Genomic DNA, 22704 nt, shown 5'->3' with positions numbered 1-22704 from the left:
CGGGGGGGGGGGAGGGGAAAAGCGATGAAAAAATTGTTGACGCCTCCCCCTTTTTCCCCCTTGCTGTTACCCGTCCGCGTCGCGTCGCAGCGCCGACAATTTGGAACGAACAATCACGGTGGGCTTGAGCTTTCGCGAAAGCCCGATTAAAGATATCCATAAAACCAGAAGAATCGCAGCAATCCGGCTGGATCTCCGCGAAAAAAGCAAAGGAAAAGGAAAAAAAGAGAATCGGATTCGATACCCCACGGTAACGAAGTATAAAGCAATCGTGTTCTCTCGAAATATCGGTGCGGCGCGCACAGATTCGCAATATTATACACCGAGAAAAAAGAGCGATAGGATCAACGAAATTCTGCTCAAACGAATAAAACTGTTTCAAGCAGAACGTTTAGTCCACTGAACAAATTATATAATTGCTGTAACAAGTTATCAGTTGATTCAACGATTGCGATTCAGTCGGCAAACATGTCAACGCAACATACTGTTGCGTCAGCACGTAATTTATTCAGTGAGCGCAATATTTTTTTTTAATTAAGGGTGATCGCTGATTTTGTCGATGCAATCGCTTTTTTGTCAGTGTACTTGCCATCCGGTGTTTCCACTGACAAATTAACATGTGACAAGTTAAATATTAAGGATCATAAGGGAATAATTAAATATTAAGGGCAAGCACAAGTTCGCCGGGTCGTCAGTGATTCATTTCATTGCTTCGACGGATGAGTTATTTGACAATCATCTGCAAATTGACAGGAAGTAATAGTTAACATTATTTTCATTGAACGTGGCATATATTATTTCGTTGTTATTAATAAAAAACATATAGCTAAAAGTCCGATGAATTTTTACAAGCCCTAATTGATGTCGGTGTATCTAAAAAAAGTTAGGACAAAGAAATCATTAGGACGAAAGAGGAATGAATGACTCCTCCGTGTTAATATTTTGCTCATGATCATATCGTCGATTCAACACAAATTGGATTAGGTTTGAAAAAAAAAAGCACGAGTGATAAATTGATATAAATGTCAGCACGGAGAGAATCGGGAGGTTGTCCGGGGGGAGGGGAAAAAATTGAAGAACACAGCGATGATAGTGATGTTGATGACGTATTGATGCGCAGTGCCGTGCACATCGTTAGATCCGCAGGGTCCTGCGGATGACCAGTCGATTCCATCTCCATTCGCGCCCCTTTTGTCCGACGTTCGTTCGTGGATTCCGCCCTCGCCCACCCTTCGCCCCGTCCCTCGTCAGCGCGAGCTTCGGCAGAGCTTCGGTGGAGGGACGCAGATAACGGGTTTTAATTCCATACGAACGGATCGACGTGCGAAAAAAAAAAAGAACCACGGAGGGAGGATCATCGGGGAGTCTCCTGCGTGCGGATTGATGGACTGCCGGGAACAATGGTTAAGTTCGGAAGTAATCGCTTAATTCCGGAATTCCAGCCAGCCAGAGGCCGCCCCTGGTTAGATTCCGTATTGCGTACTTTCCGGGATCTTGTTGCTCCCCCTCCCCCCTCCATTCTGGCGCGAAGGGGATGAACTCGCTTAAAACGCGCATTTCTCAGCGGCATGTGGCGTATTTCTTGATTCCTCTCACACACGGATTGCGTTTCCCTCCTCTTCTTTTGTCCCGCCCGTAATATGCAGGGATCAAGCAAGAAACTCGCGCGCAACTATTTAATTTCATCAACCGCCGGTTACACCGGAGACGGTAACTCCGCCTTCGCTCGGCAGTCGTAAATTCCGGCCAGAATTTCTATTAACTTTCGCGCGCATTGACCCGGGAAAAAATTCACCATTCATAATTTTCACGATGAAACACGCGCGACGAAACGGCGCGGGTTCTCTAAATAAAATCTCGAAAGCGGGGAGCTTCCGCGAATAACTCACCCGACTCGGCAACGTAATCACGGTGATTTCCCATGACATACCGGTGCGTAGCGTCTTTTTTTTACCCCGGCCTGCTCTTTATTCGCCCTTCCCGGCCTCCCGCCGCGAGCTTTGCGCGGCAATAAAGGGGTCTGCTCGAGCTGAAGCAGGACGGGGTAAACAATGGTACCCGGCGCGGAGAATAGCCGCTTTGCCGGCCGGTTCTTCTGCCGCGATAAAACTTTTGTCGCGGTGGCACACTTGCGAGAAACTTTTCCGAAAGCGCCCGGAGTTATCGACAAAGGAAGGTAACGGTTTGTTCTACTTCTACTCCGCCGCGGGACGGGATGCCGTTTTCGCCGGGCGAAACTCATTAACCTGACCGCGAACAATTAGAGATATTCGGTCGAGTTTCGAGGTGTGCGGGGCGCCGGTTCGTAACGCATCGCCGGAAAGAGTTCGAAGTAATTGCGTGAATTGCGTTGCTTATCGCGCCGTGCCGGTGGGCTTTATTCGCGTCTTATTTATCGCAAAGCGTGCGAGTACGTTAAATTTTTATTGCAATTTTCGAGGATTGACCAAAGGACGACGGGTAAAACGGACCGATTTGTCGTCGAAGAAAGCAGAAAATCGAACTGAATTTCTTTCGCCGATCGAAGTGAAACTTGAACAAAATAACACGTATAATAGAAATAATAAAAAATAATGTTAATTGAGAACTTTGACTGATAAAATTATGCGAAAGCAGATTTTTTGTTTAGAGAACGATGGTTCCCCTGTTTTCGTAAAATATTCGTCGTCGTACCCCACAGAAAAGAGATCTGTGAAAGCTGCCTTTACAGTCGCGATAAAAATAGTTACGACAACACTCACGGATAAGGTTTCTTGCTCTATAAATTCGCATACTCACGAGTTCTGTGTCAATGCCAGCGCCGTCGCGGATGTTCTCATGATCGGCACCGGCACCATTAACCATTCCAGCGGCCGAACCGGTGCCGCTAGCCCCTGCTTTTCCACCGATACCACCGGCTGGTGTTTGCGGTAAGCTCTGAAAGGAAAAAATCGAGAATTCATCGTGCGCAATCTTTTCCGTTATTTTTTCGTTTATTTATATTAATATCGCCACATTTTGCGCAGTTTTATTGTTTTTCCATATTTTTGTTTTTTACTGAGGTCAAACTTGAAAGAAGAATTTTTTTTAATTTTCGCTCGAAGATCGAATCCAAGCTACATTCAGTAGAACTGTTTTTCTAGTAAGTGCACCATTATGTCAGTGATGATAACTTCACATGAATATCGCTACTACTATTTCTGTGGTTAAAACAACGAAAAGGATGCAGTTGGCACCGAATATAACTATAACTTCCTTTCAGCGCACGTTGACAAGGGAGTTCGCTTTCCGCGACGGTAACGACGATCCTCCATCTGTTCGAAAGCGATCACGTTACCGCGCGATAAACGATCCGCCGAAAATTTACCGTTGCCTTTATGGAGGGGGCAGGGGGGAGGTTCGAGAGTTCGATAATGCGGCGCGTCGTGCCCGATTTGTTTCCCGCCGAAATCCGCGCTGAAATCTCGCCTCAATTTCTCCCCGGCGGAGAGATCGTCGATTCCTTTTATTCGCAACGTCTTGAAGCTTTTCTCGAACTCTTCTTCGCGGCTTCGTTCCTATATAGCCAGCCTGCCCAGGACTGCGCGCCTCGCCACGAGCGCCGGCTTTTACGAGGGGGATTAGGTGGTGTAAAGGATGGTCGTAAAGGGAAATTTCGCCGAACGTATTTGCTTCGATCGTCCTGTCTCGCCAATGTGAGGCAGGAGGGCGAGAAAAATAGCCGGCGAGACAAAGCAATTTGTATGCACTGGGGAAATGTGGGCGCGACAACATTATGTACTACCAGCTTCTTCCTCGTTCCGTTTCGCATTTAATGAAACTTGGGGCTTGGGGTTGGAGATATGTCTCGCGTGAAGCCGGCGGCTTTCTCGGCGAAAGGATTACGAGCGCGGTTTTTCAATCAATTTCACCAACGTGACGAAACGATTTCTCTCTCTCTCTCTCTCTCTTTCACATACACACACACGCACTCCAAGAATAACTTACATAAGATAGATTTATATTTTGTCTTTGGCTAAAAAGTGGTACAGTCGCACAGGATCAAGAAACGATATGTCGATATGTCAAGATATAAGCTGATATCCGTGGTATTTCATGTCCGTAGAGCTTGGCGGGCGCGCACCGACAAGAAAAATATAAGCAAGGCCGCCGTCGACTAAGAAACGCTTACATTAAAAATGCTTTTAAGATCGAACTGGCTGGCCGATAAAGCGATAGTATATGGTACTCCTAATGGCGGGGAGGCTCTGTATGCCCAAGTGGCACGGGCGGGCGAAAGGATCGCGAGTGAAACAGGGAATAAGAACGCTCCTCGCCCGAACGACGAGCTCTCTGCGGGAGAGATCGACTATGACAAGGGAGATCCGGGAGTTAAGGTTAAGCTAGTGTCTCTCGGCCGCCCATCCGCCGTCAGACTCTATCGTTTCCCGTCGGCATCACCGTGTTTCGTGTATTGGTAATAGCGCAAAGTGCTCTTCTCGAAGTAATAGCGGCCCGAAGACCCTTTAAGCGACGTTCAGCACTTTACGACCGCTCTTTATAAGGACACCTTCTTGCTCTCCCGCGGGCGCGCGCACAAGCCTCCGTTTCTCACCTTTCTGAACCTCCGATTCGCCTCCGCATTCGAGGGAAAAGGAGAAAAAGAGCAGCCGAGGTATGTACGAGGCGGAAATTCTCCCTGGAGACGGTCGTCGCTCGCGACGCATTTTTATCTTCATCGCCGATAGAACGGTGATTAAAGGGAAAGTAATTCCCGTCGTCCGACCGATCGATCGATCTTGCGGAGTACGCAACGTACAGAGACGTTCTCATCAGATTCCGTAATAAATTTCGATCTGTCAGCTGAAATTTTAAGCGAGCACCCCTGTTGATTCCGTTGATGAAGGGTCAGATAATTTTGCCGTGCGCTCCTGATTTAAAATCGTTTTGCGCGAAAATCTTTTTTAACGAAAATCCCCTCTTCCTCTTCCCTCGTAGAATTTACATTTTTGACATTTCTCTATTCCTCATTCTTGACGCTCTTATTAAGCCGTGATACTTTTTATTTTCACTTTGTGGGAATTTGCCAGAATAACGAATAGGATAAAAATAATTCTGGTTTTCCACTTTTCGATTAACCTCGCGGACTCAAAGCACAGGCAGTTCTCGTTAGTTTCCGCGATGAGCCGCGCGAATCTTCGGCTCCGGGATTTCACCGGCGACGCTGCTTAAATTAAGTTGTTTAAATAAAAGGATAAATAATTTCCACAGATAAAACGAAATCCATCTTTCCGTTCGTTTCGCAGCTTACTCTCTCGCATATTCGCGATTCTCTCATCTTCCACTTTGCTCTTGTCACCCGACACGCAATGTTCAAATTTCCTGGAGGAACTTTCGGGTGCAAGGTAAAACCCCGTAATGAAGCCCAGCTTCTTCGCGATATTTTACATCGGCGCGAACCATCTCTCACCCTTGTCGGCTTTATCGATGAGCAAAGAGCGGAAGGCAAAAGAAGGATTGATGCTCCGTAGTCACCGGCGCGCAGTGAGAATTCTTCTAAAACTGAATTTTCTCCCCGAAGACCGTAAAGTGCACCGTAAAGGAGCAACTAACGCGGCTTCGAGAGTTTGCGCGCAGTTGAAACCGCAAAGGAGACTTCTTCGAAGTGAGACGCCACGCGAATAGAAGGCTGACGGACAAAGGACTCTCTTCCGACGTCCAAATAGAATAGTCCAGTGCGAATAGCCATCGGACAGGCGATGCAATTGTCCAATATCAGGAACACACGAGACATATTCCTTTTCTTCTTTTTGATCTTGTCGTAAAACATCGTGATCTTCATGTCGAGATGTTTCGTGCGACTCGAGAAAAGTGAACAAATAAAATATCAAAAAGGAAAAAAAGAAATCCTAAGCTAAAAAAGACACGAGACTAGTGATTGGACTGAGATCGGTTTTGACACTATCGATATATTTATGTCTGAAATTGATACTTTCGTATCAATTCGTTCTAAGATATATTCACAAACAATTTGAGACGTATTGAGACATGCGCGACTGTCGTATCGATATATATCAATTATATATCAAGTTTAATACTATACCTCTTCAACTATAATTCACAATTCAGACATAAAATTAATTAATACAAAAACTTTTCTCCCTCCTTGATCTTGTCATAAAACGCCCGTGATCTTCATGTTGTGATATTTCGAGCGCGACTCGCGCGATTTGGAAAAAAAAAAGGGAATAGGAAAAAAAAGAAGCAACGAGAAAGTAGATAACAGTGAAAGTTTCCCACACGTCGTTAATCATGGTTCGCGATTCATGAATAACAGAAAGCCACGAGGATACTTCGTCATCATTCATAATCCCGCGGAGAAAGAGCGAGAGAAAAGGAGAGCGAAAGAATTACATAATTCCGCAGCAACTATACCTTTGCCGTTATTCCTCGTTGTCCGCTTAGAAAGCAAGATCGTGTATTATAAATAATTCAGTTCGGGATCGAGTGCGTTTTTCTTCCGGCTGCCAAAGTAGTGCACGTTCGATTCACTGAAATACCTTATCGCACATACGCGGGAACTACCGTGCGATTTGTGTTAGTGTAGCGCAACCTGCAACTTAATCAGAGTCGAAAATGCCCCGACACGGAAATGTCAAGGTTGATTTTGAGCGGCATTCCGCCGTTTGAAGTATTGCGGGGCCATTGTGCGTGGCACCAACTCTCGATTACTTGGTCCTCGCTGGGGCTTTGATTGATTTCGCAGTCGGCACGATCGGTCTTCGTGATTTTTTACACGCGATCCGCGCGAGTCGCAAGTATGTTCCTGAAGTGGCGGGATTTATCGAGCCGCGAGCGTGCTGCCGACGAAGTGCCGAAATTTATCGTACCGCGATAGACGTTCGTTAAATGAACCCGCGGATTCCCATTTTATCTTCCGCTAATCGAAATCGTAGATTCCATTACGAGATAAATCAGAAAACTTTTCGCCGATTTTCGCCGTATTAATTCGTATTATTAATTCGCCGTTGAAACGGCGAATATTAATCGCGTCGTGATAAAGTGCTGCGAGATGAAGCGCGATCAACGCGGAATGATGTATATAATCCGGGGAATAATATATTTTAAATATACCCTTATAGATTATTCCTTTTTAATCTTTTAACACACATTATTCCTCTTCACTTCGATTTACGGTAACAATATCAATCTCGTCGCCATTACAATCGACGAGGCAAAGAAAAGAATCTGAACGATTCGATCGTTAATGAGAGAAGCTGCGCGTCCGCTTTGATCGATCACGACTTTCCCAAGTCGGCGATAAAAGAACAAGATAGATGCGTGCGGGAATGCGTGCCGAAGAGATTACTTCTTATTTCATGGCGATACGTCGACTAATTAGCGAATTACCGAGATTTGAAACCGCGATGTATCAGGCGTTCGCTCGGCCGCAGTGTCAATGCGAGCGCAGCGGCACTTGCTCTCGCGCCGGCGCACTGTTTGTTTTCTTGCCGTCCTCGTCTGACGTGAATGGCCGAGTGGTGGGGGAGACTACGTGGTGGGGAGACCACGCGGTCGAAGCGACCATGCAGCTGTGCGGTGAAGTAAGGCCGCGGAGTGGGGGCAAGGCCGCGCTGTCACGTACGGCGTGAGGCATGGCTTCCCCGAAACGCGCTACGGAATGCGGCTATTGGTGTCCGTGCGTGACCTACCCCCAACGGGTAGCGCCAGAGCGATCGAGAGCGCGGATCGATGCGAACGTCATCTTCACTTCTAGATGTCGTAGCGACGTGAAACAAAAACCGTTGGAAAGGGAAAATTACCGCACTTTCGACGGACGTGAGATCATTCTTCCGCGAAATAAGGATCGATCAGCATATTTATATAAGTAGGGGAGATATTGAGGTTTGTGTCTGCGTTAGAATTAATCCATGTTGAAAAGCAATGGGAAACCTTGGTTTGGAATTTGCAATGTCAGACATCAGTTCTACGTTTCCGGCGGGCATAGAAAGTACGGTTTAAAAGAGAAGGTGAATAATAATAACGGCAAATTTACTATGATTCTGGTGTGTTTGAGAATTAAATTGTTAAACATTACGAATGTTAATACGTCTCACGGAATTATATACAGAAAGAAAACGACATCGCTATAATAATACTGTTACTACGTTACAGTAGTAGCGAACGTATTAAAAATTCCTTGTATTAGTAAATAAATATACATCGGTATTTTTTCTAGTCGTCGACGTATGACGGCTCGTTCACTCGTACCACCGCACGCTTCGGGGCGATTTTTTTCTCCGAATATTCCCACATTGAACATTGACTGTTCCGATTTTTCGAGATTGAGAAGCGAAAGCCCGAATGGAGGAAAGCCGTGGGGGAGGAAGTCAAGTTTCCGGATCGAAGATCGAACGCCTGTCGCGGTTTAGACGAAGTGCCAATACGTGTAATCCGCCAACTGTACTGTGATGTGGATATATATGTATCCACATCCATGTCACATATACATGTATAATTCTTTGAGGGGATGCATCCGAAGGAATCTTAGCAGTGAGTCGTGGATAGAAACACAGGATGGAATACATGTGCCACTTCACGCAGCGTGAAAATTAAATTACGTGTGAAGATCGTTGAAATTGCAAATGATGGGGATAAAGTGAAGGGAAGCAAAAAAAAGAATTTTAGAAAGGCGTTTGAGAACAATGATAAATTATACCGCGATATATATTTTTTTCTTTCTCTCTCTCTCTCTCTCTCTCTCCACTTCATGAGTCTGCGCATATTGTGTAGAAGGTGTTCCGTCGAAAAGAATCTGAAGATTGAAAATATCGCAAGTTTTATATCCTTTTCTTCCATCGTCTTTCTCCCTTTTTCGAAGGATAAGACGCGCGTTTCCGCGCGAGATATATATTTTCTAAGAGCATGCGCGCACGAGAAAGAGAGACAGAGAGAAAGAGAGAGTTTCCGCAGGCGAGGTGACGTGCACGTGGAAATGCTTAATTTATCGTTCATCATAAATCTCGCGTTTTTATTGTTTTAGACGGTTCAATATTTGGCGCGCACGGGGAACGCGGGCGCAAGTGCCGTAAATCTCGTTTACGTCGTGACCCGCGAAACGCGCGCACAAGAGACGCGTCGCATTTTATTTTGAGCATAAGCGTCCCGCTTTTATTCTGATCGTAAGAGTTTTATTCACTGTGGCCACCCCGAGCAAGTGTCAGCGAGAGAATGCGGAAGGCGTTCGTGCGCGTATACGCTGCGGGAACGGGCGAAGCCGGCGAGGGTGACTTTGGAAAATACGACGTTATTGATTATTTAATACACCGGAGTGTTTAAGCTGGGAAAACGATATTTTGTATGCTTTGTCAAGACCGGTTCTCGTAAAACCCGTTTCAAAAGGCTTTGCCACGAAGCGAAGAAGACGGCGGCGGAAGCGTGCGCGTACTCGCGAGAGCACCGAGGGCACCGACAAAGGACGCGAAGGTGCCAGCTACAGTAAAGGCGAGTAAAATGTGAGAGAATGTGGGAGGTGCTGAGAGAGAGAGAAAGAGAGAGATATATATNGGGGGAGAGGGGGGGGGGGAGAGAGAGAGAGACAGGGCGATATTACAGAGTTGGAATGCTTGGCTGTTATTACTCGAGAAACTCAGGAATTTCTCCATTATTTAAGGAAGCCCAATACGTGTTCCAACAAAAGGTAGAATATTTCGTCTATGACGTGGAACAGTCGCGAAAGTATTACGCGTTATCGCCGGAACAATGGAACCGACGCACGAGGGATCAGGTGGAAACGAGTGAGCGATAGTGGGACACCGTCCCAGTCGATCCGATTGATCAATTAGGTCGCGGCATACATCGGAGGCTATGATGATAACGTTCGGGCGGCAAATAGTTTCAAAAATGAATTAACCTCGTCCTTTGTTCGCCGGCACCGTATAACGGCCATGATCGTTTGCTCATAAAATAAGGTTAATTTTCCGAGCATTTTCCCCGCGCTTGTCCCTCTGTATCCTCCGGTCCCGTTGTCCGTTGCGAGCGAACAAATTGCGCTCGTGGGAAATAAGATATTCATTTTTCCTCAAAATATTATCGCTGTTGAGTTTCAAGAAGAAAAAAAAATAAGTCACCCCGACCTGGATTCAAACTTGGGTTGGCGCGATATTTCATATTTCTAAAAAGGGAGGGAGGGGGAAAGAAGGAAAGAGAACAGCCGGGGTATCTACATTCTTCTATTATTAAAGGCGACGTGCTACGGAGTTTGCGCCGTGTAAATACATAATGTTGTCCTGGCTTGGGGGGACCAGAATAAGAAAGTTCGCGCTACGTGATCTATCTCGCTTTGGAAACGGGCTGCAAGATTGTGTTACAATGTAAACACTGTGCCGTGTGCGCATATTAAATGTGTTTTTGCAGATTAGCTGGCGGAACACGACATAGACGGCACCACGTGTATATTTGATTTCTCTCCCGTGGAGTACCCGTCGTTTACGGCGCGACGAATACGTAATAGTTTTCCGCGCGAAATAGAGCCCGCGTTGAAAGCTGCTTACTTCATCGGAGAATGCAGGGGTGGCGGGGTGGAAGGTCTCCGTAGGGGGTTGTCGATATTGTCCGTGCCGTAGAATATTGGCACGAGAGAGGGGGAAAGAGGGAGAGAGAGGGAGGGAAACGTCTACAATTATATATCGACGACAGCGACGAAGAGAGAGAGAGAGAGAGAGAGAGGAGTTGCGCAAGGAAAATCTTGCAGATAAAAAGATCCCGACAAAGTGAAGAGCGGGACAAGAGCCGGCGAATAGGGGGATTAGGCGGCCATGCGTATGAGACATTTTCGTCCCCGTGCACTCCTCGTGAGAGAGCACGATCCGGAAGCTTTCGGAACGACTATAACGATTTTCACAGTAAACATTTGCCCATAGCTTACGCTTGCTCCTGTGGCTCAAGTTAAATTGCCTTCAAAATTGCATCTCCGCGGGCGACGTGCCGCCCGCGCGGCAGGGAACCACGGAGGGGGGGGGAGGGGAAGAGTGCCGTCGCGGATCACTCGCATAAATTTTAAGCCGTAAGCCTCGGCCGAACTCGCGCAACGGCGATCGCGCGTGTAATTAAGCGATAATAATGATAAGGAACGTTTCATCGAAGAAAACGAAAAAGAGAGAGAGAGAGGGGGAGAGAAAGATAGAGAAAAGAGAGAGGATGCGATCTTAAAGGTGGATTTTTATGTAATCTCCGGCTCTCTCTCGCGCGGGAGTGTTTGGTTGGCAAACACGCGAGCCGTCCTCGGCTCCTCGCCGAGGATTGAGAAGTTCGCGATGACGGCGAAAAGATTTCGAGGAATGAACGATCGTGGCGCACGTCGCTAAGTGCTAACGTCACTTTACGCTTAGGAATAGTATTTTAGTAATTTGTGTTGCTACACGAAAAGAAATAATTAGCTCCCGCAACTAAAAACTATCGCTGTCACAGCTAAAAACTAGCTCCCACGGGTAAAAATGAGCTGTTCATTTAATACAGCTGATATTTAGTTAATCTAACTAATTCTTTTCATCCCTACACTTAATTACCTTTTAGCTGTGGGAATGAAAAATTAGATCTGATAACGAAATTTCTGTTGTATTATATGGATGATTAATTCCCTTTTTTCATGTATCGATGACATAGTGTAGCTAAAAATCGCCGAGTAGCTTAACTGCAAAAGCTCTCCTAAGCTGGTCTGTTCAGGAATAGTATTAGAGGCTTATGTTATCATTAATAAGACAAATATTGCGCAAAAAAATCATCGCCCGGAGCTAAACTGCTGATGTCACTTCGCACGGGTCTGTTTAGGAATACCATTATGGGCTTACGTGATTATTAATGAAAGAGTATTAATTAATCCGACGAACTCTACGGCCAGTCCCTAGTAATAAATGCAACGCAATAGACCCTTAATAGGCTAATAATAGAAGCGCCGTAACTACGGTACGTATCTATTTTCGTCGAGTGAGTTAAAGAAGGAGAAAACAGTAAGAATAGCTAATTAACTACGCAAAGATGTAAAGAATGATAAACGTTAGCGTAAGCTTCCTCCCGCGGCAGTGCCGGAAGTGTAATCACCACTTATTCAGCGTCACGGTCCACAGGAGTAACAAGGCATGCTGCATTTGCGACAGCGTGGTTGGGATTCCAGCCATCTCGCGTCTCGTTTTTTCCCGAGCAGCTTGTGTGTTCTCCGTACCTGTACCGGTCCATCGGTGAAACCGGAATCCGTGCCAAAATTATCCCGGAAGTCTGGCGATTTCGAGATTTACATACCCATGCTCTTTCTTTCTTTCTTCTCTCTTTTCGTTTTTGCTCGCACACTCGAAGCGAATGCAAAAATATACATTATTCTCTATCTCTCTCTTTCTCGTCAATTTTTTCCACCCGAAAACCGAGATCGTAATTTCGGCGACTTCGATGGGGGATTCGCGTGCGCGAAAGAACGCGCGTCTCTCTAATTGAAATTTGAACTCGTTGAAATTACTGCCGCGCGTTCTGCGATTCTCCCCCGCTTTTATCCCCGTCTGACGTATCCGAAATTTGTCCGGCATCGAGCGAGGAGAGGAGCGCGCGCGCTCCCTGTAATTATCCTCGCGCAAATTTCCCCGCGCGACACACGCAAATGATTTACATTCCAATCATCTATTTCGCCGACCACTAATGATCACGAAGGAGGCAGCAAATTCGACGGTAACGCTATTCATCACGGATTAGGTACGGTCGCGTGTGCATCGACAGAATATATGCGCAGGTGCATAAATCGCGAGTGTCGATCAATTTAAACAGATTAAATCCCCAAACATCTTATATATATCGAAATTCATTTAGATAAATGAATCTCTGTGAATTTCATTCACAGAGAGAAAGAGAGAGAGAGAGAGAGAGGGGGAGAAAAAGAGGATGGTGAGGCCGAGCATAATGGCTTTCCAATGTACCGTGCGAGTGCTAGCGTGGGCGAGAGGGGCGGGCGGGGAGGTCGGTGTGAAATATTTATCGCTAAGCAGTCGAGATAATGCACGCGCAAACGGGAATTTACTTCGGTCGAGCACTGAGAAGGGCGTCGCCGGAAGGCAGTCCTTTACAACGCAACGGAACCGTGTGTTCCGCATTAATCCTCGCAACACCCCGAACACGGCGCCGTCGATATCATATTACTGTAATTATATGTAATAATATGTAACAATATGTAATTCGTGCCGCGTATTTTGCGTGTTACATCGCGAGGGAGGGAGAGTTCGCTCGAACTCTGCGTCCGCAGGCTCGGCGAAATTGTCGACGATGTATCGTGCGAGCGCGGCCGAAAGAACTGTTCTCCATCAGATAACGGAAAGTTCGCGTGGAATTAAACGACTTTTCGCTAAATCACTGACCATCTGGGAGGGGGGGGGGNAAATCACTGACCATCGGGGGGGGGGGGGGGGAAGGGGGCATATTATTCATACGCGTTTGCCCTCTCACTCGTTTATTTCGTCTATTTTTTTCTGCACCTTCCATCATCGCGATCCGGTAGAGTTGTGCGTTTGCTGTGCAGCTACCGTCGCATTCATTTGCCCCGCCTGAAGTTCCGCGCTCGGGTTCGGTGGTGGTGCCTCGGAGTAACAGTTTAGTTCACCCCCGGTATTTATTGCCCCGGCGTCTCTCTACCTCTTCTCCGTTTCGAATTTTTGACTCTCCCGACGGCAAAGACGGGCGCGCGCGCGCATTAATCTGCTTAACGTTCACGGTACAAGAGACCCATGCTTCTTTTAGTTCGCGGACTGAATTTAAGAGTGAAGTCTCTCATGGACACCCGGCTGGGAAATAAACGGACAACGTCGGGCGTGTATTATGCAAAGCGTTCCATAAGTCAGCTCCCGCTTCGTGGCGACGAGTTTGTCACTTTCCGCGAAATCACGGGAATGCCGTGCTCCCACTGTGAAACTTATTACGAGGAAGGGGGAAGTGGGGGGGACATAATTCATTTTCTCGCGCGCTGTAATCGCCGTTTGTTACGCGTTGATGTCTTCTTCATTCGCTTTCCACGAGCGATTCACGTTTTCCGAGAGATAGGCTGTCGCTGCAATCTTTACCTTTCCCGACGCTTTTTATTTATTCGCGCGTCGTCTGCGCAATTACTATAGATGGGGCGGGATGCAGCTTTGTTTATGCATTTATACACTTTCTCTTTCCGCGTGTGCGTGCCGCGTGTGTGCGCAAGATATGCGACAGGAACAAGGGGCGTTCGCGCGATGTCACGATAATTTATTCTAACTTTTTGTCTTCCTTCGCGCGTCCTCAAACTCGATGAATATTCATAGCGAGGGACGAGTGTCGTTCACCGTATTGTGCCCGTCTGTCTATCCACGTCTTCATTAGCCTCTCTGTGTCCTCTTTCATTCCATTACCGTAACGTTTGATATGCCGCGTTGTGAAAACGACTGGTCGATAGGGATTCATTTTCAAAATGGCAGAGCCTTGAATTCCCGCGTTTCTTATCAGCCTTGCGATCATTAGACGGGAGAATGAGAAAACGAACTCCTACGAAATGAGCAGCTACGAGAGAGCCCCCGGCCGGTGAATATCGGTTGAAGTGTGTCGTTCGTTCGAAACCGAGGAAATTGGATCAACTAATGACGAATTACAAAAGTGGGCGAGATCTCGAGTCGAAATTTTAGTCCTACATTAAGTCTACTTAGTCCTACGTTGAGTCTTCCGGCGGAGAAAAAGGAAGTAACTTCCTATTTGTAGCCCGATAGAAGACCTTTGGAGATTTAATACGGAATGGAAATTTCGACTCGGGATGTCCAAAATACGATCCAAAACACGAGGACGGACCGAGGGAGGAGGGATCTCTCGGGGAATAAAGAATCGCGATGACGAATTCGTTGTCTCATTATTTTTACGGCATTATTAATGCATTATTAATGCCTTATGGGAAATCAGCGTGCTGCCCCGCGGCTTATTATGCGTCATACGGTATCACTCGCGCCTTCGTCGCGCCGCAATTGCCATTGTTACACATCGAATTTCAAACCGGGCGGAACCTATTTATTTTGATAGCCTACGGGGGAATAATACCGGCGCGATGACGTGACACGCCGCGGAAGGTGTGCAATGCAACGTCAAAGAGCCGATCCTACTAATTAACCCGGGCAGCGACAAAGCCTCATTCGGGACTAATCATCCGTGTATCGGATAATGCGGATCGGCAGCCGGCGTTATCGCCGATCGATCGTTATCGACGTCAACACTCTCTTCTGCCATCGGTAATAAGCGCCGACGTGCGTCGTCCGTCACGTTTTGCTTGTAACGACGAAAATAACCGTGTACGCTGTGCTCGCACAGCGACGAAGTTTCGAATTTTCGACGATAATAATTCGACCGACGCAACATCATCTCGACGACATCTTTGATTTCTTCCACGTGTACTTTTATGATTTTATATTTGTATAGATCTTTTTTTCCTAAATGATTAACGAAGAAGGGTGCGAATGGATTAGGTATTTTTCCGGGGTTCCGCGACATTCGATTTAGACACTCCGACATGCGAAACGCGCGCGTCGGTCAAGAATGCGACGCAGCGGATGTATGTTCGGGGAGGCTGAGCGGAGATGCACACTCCTCCGAGAAGACGTTATTTCGTGAGATGTGAAATGAAAAATGGTTCGTCACGGCGATGGACTTGGAAGACAGCTCTGCGCTTCTTGTCGAGTAATCTAAGGCGAAAAAGATCGTGGCGGTGCTCGTGTATCCCGCGGAACGACGAAGGATTCGCCGGTAATCCTTGTAATTACGGCGACGCGTACTCTCCAGGATTAGTTTCATCTGTCAAAAATATGTCCGGTGTCGTCCCGCCGAATTTAAACTCCGGAAATGGATGCTTTGGCTCGATGAAGTTAGTTCGCCTAATTCGCTCTCTGCCTCCCCCCCCCTTCTCTCTCTTTCGGATCGCGAAACCGGGAAACTAGGATTTACGTCGCAAAAGTTGGGGGTGTCATCTCACTGATAAAATGCGTGCGCGCAATTTACGAGAGCCGTGTGTGATTTGTAGGATCAATTAGACGCTCGCCCGCGATCCCACAAATTCCGCGAGATTTCGCGTCCCGAGAACGCTAACTCGCCGATCGCGCCGAAAGAGCGGACAATTGCGGCTAAACCGGCGAGCCGCGGCGTTGCGAGAAGAACAGCCGACGACGGTGGCGACGAGAAAGAGAATATAAAAATACGAAACGGCGACGGCCCTTAAGCGAGCACGATGGAGAAGCCAGGGTGGTACATTATTCCGACGGACACGTGAAATGAAAAATGAGTCCTTGTAAACGGCGCGAGTCCCGACGAGAGGAGACGCGCTTCACGTCGCGGTAACCGAAGACGAGCTGCAACGTCGCGCCATCCGTTTCATTAATAATTACAGCTTGTGTACCGGCGAAAATTACTCCCTTTATCCAGCCTCGACGAGCCATCCCAGCCGCGCGTTTCTCACCGACTCCTCCCTATTTTCTTCCACGATTCATCTCTCCGCCGTGCTGCGCGCCGCCCTACGCCGTGTCGCCCTGCCGCTCTCGTCTTCATCCCGCATTGTGTGTTTGCGGAACTTCACCGCGTTGCCTTTTCCACACCACTGCGCGTGCTACGGAATGATCATTTGTAATGATACACGCGCTGCGAAAGTTGCGCCGCTAACACGCTTAAGATATACATTCCAATTACGTCGACGGTGAGCTCCGTGGAAAAACTACGGGCCGAATAGACGGACTTTGAAGCGAGCTGAGGGTAAACACGTTTTATATCCTCGGCCGGTCGGGAGATGACGGAATAACAATCGTGCAAGATAAATTATTGTAAAAAGCATCTCCCGGCGAGGGGAGTGTATCGTGAATGTGCTGCTTGCGAGCGTCGCGAGCGGAGCGCACCAGCCGCTGGTAACGGCGTTGTTTCGCTTTTATTCTGTTTTTACGGCTCTCGAAGTTGCGCGGCGCTTTTAATGAGAAACTCGGAAACACATTGCGGCCGTATTAATGGATCCCGGGGTGCGCGCTCGCGTTTATCGCATTGCGAATTCAAGACAGAGACCGGGAGACGTTCGTCTTGCCGCTCGCCCGCCGGAGACAGATACGACGAGGCTCTGCACGCCGGAGTAGCGTAATATCCGTCGCCCCGCGAAGAAAGGCATCTCCGTCGTTGCCGTGAGCCGTATGCGATATGCGAAATCGCGCGGCGGCGGCAGCAGCAGGTGCGAATTAAGGAGCTAAAGTTCAAGGCGGACGTCTGAGGAGCTTCCTGCGGATCAGGAACGGTGATTCCCCTCCTCCCCCATCCCTCTTCCGTGCGGCTTTAATTAATTTATTTCGGAGTGTGCCCGATGCACCTACCACTCTCGCGTGTGTTCCTCGCGTTGAAAGTGTATCCTCAGGTCCGAAATACACTTGATTATGTAATTATTGAAGATAGTTATTATACTATTCCCGGATTCATTGGCTCCGATGCAGATATAGATGGATACGAGTGTGTGTAACGCTATCGGGACATGCATACATGTGCACACACGTACAGGTACACGGGCGTTATGGTGAAAAGGTCGTGGAGTAGCGACCGAGAAGTGACTCTTGCTATCTTAATGGGGTTTCGGGGCGTTAAAAGCTCTCTTCGTCTCTGCCTGCACCACCCTTTCCTTCACCCTCGCCAACCAGTCTTCCTTTCACGGACTAGCGCGGCGAATGGTTTCCGGTGGATCGGGTATTCGTCGCGTCGCAGAAATCAATCGGAAACGTCGAGACGTTAATTCGATTCCACGGAGTTTACGGCCGGTCACGATCGAGCAAGGCGGCCCGTCATTTCCTTCGTCCCCCCTCCCTGCCCTTCGTATGCGTTAATGGTAAAAAATAAAATCGCTACACTGCTCCCGGAGGGTGTCGCAACTGCAGTCGCTCCGTGATACGCTCCCGTGATTCGAATTTCGTTCAGGTTATGTTTCCGCTTGCTTGTCGATTTACATTTTTCCGATTAAATATAATCTGAGAATAGTCCGAATTATATTTTCAATTAATTCTTTACTGTTTACTTTCAAACGCGTATATAACACAGTCGCACAGAAAACGTACGCAAATGTTTGCTTTTGAATTTATTCTCTCTCTCTCTCTCTATAACGTTAACAAATATAATTTTCAATATGTATGGAGATAATATAATTCGTTGTAACCGCGCGCGAATAGCGACTGCCTGTTGACCTTTAGGGCTCAAGGGCCGAAATTAGTTTCGCCCGAGTTTCGCGACGCGCAAAGTTTTATCGGGATCAACGAATTCGACCCCGCGTGCGCACTCGCGCGGTTAGTTTGCCGCATTGAAGGTGCACGGGATTCCGCGTATAACTCGAGGTCATTTATATCGGAAAGTGACAAAAGTGATTAGAATGACTAATCCGAGCGCGTTTGCGGCAGGAGAACGGCTCCCCCCCCCCTCTCTCCCTTTTTCTCTCTGGATCTCACTCCAGCCCCGTTTCATAAGTGGAAAGGAGGAGGGGGAGAAGGAAGCAGAAATAGCAACGACCGCTTGAATGGCGGGATTTAAATCGCGAGCCTGCAGTACGTCTTTCAATGCACACGGCGGATTCAAACGGGGGTAGGGGGGAGGGGGGAGATTCCTCTGATTATTTCCACGGCGACATTCGCCGGCTATCCCAACGAAAATATTCCGAGTACACACAGTCGGTTCGGGGGACAAAGACCGCGCGATTATTTCTGATAATTATCCTCCGATCGTTATTGCATTTCGCCGCATTGTCCCGCGTTCTTTGCCCTCCCTCCGTAATGCGGCCGAGGGTGGAGAGAGCCGTTACACGCGCATAATAATAATGATTCAGTTAATAACAGAAGAGCGCTATTACACAATTATTTCGCAAGCGTTTTGCGCTGGTTGAATTAAATAGATTTTTCTCGCGAGACGATTCGTCCGCGAAGTTGTTGCGAGATTATTTATCAATCCGCTTTAAGCTCGCAACGCATTAGCCGTACTGAATAACGCGACGGCGGCGTTACGGCGTCCAATTCGCAGCGGGGAGAACTCCGCGAATGGAACACGTTGCGAATGCACCGTCGTTCCATTACCATTTGTCTTCCAATGATGATAACATCGCGTATTAACGAAATTTCGGGGGAATTTTGCACTCGGTCGGACTCGAGGGGTCGATCGTGCGACGAGGGAGCGGCGAAGGGAGGAGGCCGCTATGTTGCGGCGCGGCATTGTCCGCGAAAATCATCGTCAGCGTAAACATAACCGTAAACACATTCGGATGCTGTCCAGTACGAGTGGGTGGCTGCGTGCCAGCCGGTGAAGTTTCGGCCGCGCGGCGCGATTGTGCGAGAGCAATCCGGAAACCACGCGGAGCGAGACGCGAGATGTGCGAGCGGGGACGCAGAAAACTCGGTGCGGAAGCGCGCAAACAAATTGACACGGTCTTTCGGCAACGCGCGTTCCGTATCCAAAGGTCTCGCGCGCCCAACGGGGGGTAGAAAGATAGTAGGGAGAGAGAGAGAGAGAGAGAGAGAGAGAGAGAATCCCCGCTCGACGGCCGAAGTTTCGCGAATAATCAGCGCAAACTTCGTGATGGATCGCGATAGTTTTACAGGCCAGTTCGCGTGCCCATTTTGCTCTCCTCTCGGACAGAGAAAGGGAGAAAGAAGAAGAGAGGGGGAGAGACCCACGTATCGATTCGATTCGGGCAAAAATTTAAATCGAACACTGTCATTTTAAGTTCGACCAACGTCGAGGCCCTCAGTAATTAAGTGGAAAATGAAATTTTCCGTCCGACGCGGGGATCGACTTTAGATCCGCTTTCGGCGACGCCGGCTTTTTACCAGGACGCCTCTCGTCTCTCTGTGCCCACGCGCGGTGAAACGAGCGATGACACGTAGATACGCTGGGGGTCGATGCATAGACCGAGGTCGGTTCAACATCCGAGATTAGTTTTGCTTAGGCGGCAGTGATTTCTATCGAAGGAACGAATGAGCTCTCGGCGCGTCGGCTTAAAGGGAGCGCAATTTTCTCGGTGCACGCGGAAGATTTGCATTCCGCGGCCAAGGTGCGCTTTCCTTTTATAAGCTTCTTAAGTTGGCCCCCTGCTAGTGGAAGCCGCCGCGGACAAAGGCGAAGAGGCGCGGGTGGTTTCGCTGGGATGAGAGGTTTTCGAGAGGTCGAAGTTCATTTCGGGGCTAAGCCGTCGGGATGTCCCACCTACGCGACGGATCAGTAGAAATGGCAGATTTCAGAGAGCCAAATGAGGCAAGAGAGAGAGAGAGAAATAGAGAGAGAGAGAGAGAGAGAGTGAGAGGTGATGAAGATGATGACGGAAGCCATGGAGGAGATATAGTGGAGACACGTGTATGTATGTGTGTGCTTGCGTGTACACTCGTAATCCGTATAGACAAGTAGATAGCACCGGCATTAGATGCAGTAATCTTGCTTACAATAGCACACGATAGCGATACGATGAGGCGAACTCCTTTTAGGAGTGTTGCTATAAATTTATAATAATAATCCTTATTATATACAGAATGGTTTAGATTTATTGTACGTGTTTGTTTGACCTGGGTCTCTTTAATATAAACAACACAATTTAATATCAAATATCATTTTGTTTGTATGAAAATATGTTGTTTCACTAAACCATGTTGTTTGATAGAGGAAACAGTACTATTTAGAGGAAATATATATATGTAATATTTGGTTTTCAATAAGAAATATTTATATCATTATATATTAAATATTGTTCCTGAAATAAAGTTTTTTCTATTTTTCTAACAGAATCAGAGGTTATTCGACAATTACGTCACGCGAAATTTCAGTGTATTGCTGCCCTTTCGTCATGTTTTCTCGTGAAATATTTGGACTCCCTTCCTCGTGGTGTGACGTAATTGTTGAGTGACTTCTTACTTTTTTTAAATAATTTATTGCTTGTGACGATCACCGTAACGTTTGGACGAAAATACAAAGGAAATATGTGATTTCACGCGTAAAATGTATATTTATTGTTCGAGAAATGAAACAACCCGGCTTGTCGAATCAGATATTCATTTGTTTGCTCCATTCCAAAGGACAAATTTGTTTTAATTGGAGATATTTTGTTAAATCCAAAGAAATTCTTTTCTCTCTGTGTGTACGACACGTTAATAATGTTCGGGTAATACAAAACAGTTTTATCCGCGAAATACTCGTTTTGCGTAATCCCGAAGCGTGAAGCTTCCAGTAAACACACCGTTGAACGTTACGGGATTGACTCAGAAAATTAGCCGTAAAATGGACGCGTAATGATTATCCCATTAGCGTGTTATATATAGAACGTTAATTATTCACGGGGACGTTCAGTATCAATTACGTATCTATGATCATTTCCCGGAGTATAGTGAAAACTTGTCACTGCGTAACTAACTGAGCACTGTCGCGGGTGAAATTATGCACATCGCATCGTAACCGAATCTCGCGTTTAACATTAAACACATCCCTCCGGTTTCTCAGCTGGAGATAACATTTTGAGAGGCATACATATTGGATGAGCAAAATTCCGGAATCAAATTGATATATTTAGCACGCAAGTGTGCGCGGCTGTGTGTATATCTGCGCACGTGTGCGTTTTGCGTTCTCGTCTCGGGGGGGGGGGGATGAGGAGGGCTCGACAAGAACCTCTGCCATCTCCCTCGAAGCGACGCTCTCCCGATATGTAACGCCGCGTGACAGGGCTCGGAGCAAAAGTGGACCGGCATCCATAATTCATCAGAGACACCTACTTTACATATGATTTCATATCTAAGGTAAATCTCGCCAATTACCGAGCCGCATCGGGATCGCCCGAGCGAAGGGCTGCGGGAGCTCGTTCAAGCCCGCTGTTTATATATGCGAACGTGCCGACTGAAAACGTCGCCGAAATTTTTTCCACAAACCGCCACCCTCGCGTCCTCCCCGGATGACACACCGCCGTGAGAATTCGCTCGGTCCATTAAACTGGATCTCTGTCTCCCCCCCCCCTCACTCTTCCACCCGGCTCCTGTCACTACCGTATCTCTCGAGTCCGCGAACATATTTCTTCCGACGCATCCGCCAGACGAAGCCGGTGCGAACCATGACGAAGGGTTAGGCGAGATACGCACAGGTGAACGAGCAACCGTGCGTGGTTAGGCGCGCGCTCCGTGACTGATAAACTCAGACACGATGACGGACGTGCGATCATGCGCGAACGGATATTTCATCAACATACAGGTGAGAGGCTGAAGCGCGCGTACGTGCGTGCCGGCGCGAATACGATACCCGAACGTGCGATGCACGCGCAATTGGTTCGCATCGTCACTATCAAGTGTGCGCATCTCCGTTCGTCGCTTGTGTACGCGTGGTCGATTCACCCGTACACCCACCTGTACACGATCTCTCGTGCGTCTGTCTGCCTACCTGTTTGTGTGTGTGTGTGCGGACGCATACGCGCACGGCGGGCGTTTGTGCGAAGGCGCGTCTACGAGGGTGCATTTCGGCGAGGGCGTTCCGGGGGAGAAGTAGACTGTCATGTTTGTGGGACAGAGCGGGCGCTGCGGCGAGAGTAAATACAACCGGCGAGACCCTCGTCGCCGCGGAGACGGAGCTCTAAGGTAAATCGCTACAAGACGGGTCATAAATATCTCGCAATGGCGTTAGGTGTATACATGTGTATGCGTGCGTATGCGCGCAACGACCTTCGTTACGACGGGAGAGGAGCGGCTCGCC

General features: G+C 47.7%; 1 protein-coding gene across 1 annotated transcript in view; it reads right to left on the bottom strand.

The window, feature by feature from the left end:
* Positions 1-22704, bottom strand: part of LOC106746166 — a 319832-nt gene that overhangs the window by 32274 nt on the left and 264854 nt on the right. Inside the window, exon 7 of the mRNA XM_014622420.1 lies at positions 2779-2916. Within this exon, the coding sequence (XP_014477906.1) occupies positions 2779-2916 (138 nt within the window). The remainder of the gene's footprint in view (positions 1-2778; positions 2917-22704) is intronic.

This window comes from Dinoponera quadriceps, unplaced genomic scaffold, assembly GCF_001313825.1.
Source record: "Dinoponera quadriceps isolate SergipeBrazil2010 unplaced genomic scaffold, ASM131382v1 scaffold566, whole genome shotgun sequence".
NCBI lineage: Eukaryota > Metazoa > Arthropoda > Insecta > Hymenoptera > Formicidae > Dinoponera > Dinoponera quadriceps.
Note: the sequence above shows the minus strand (reverse complement) of the source record. Positions and strands in the feature narration are given on the sequence as shown.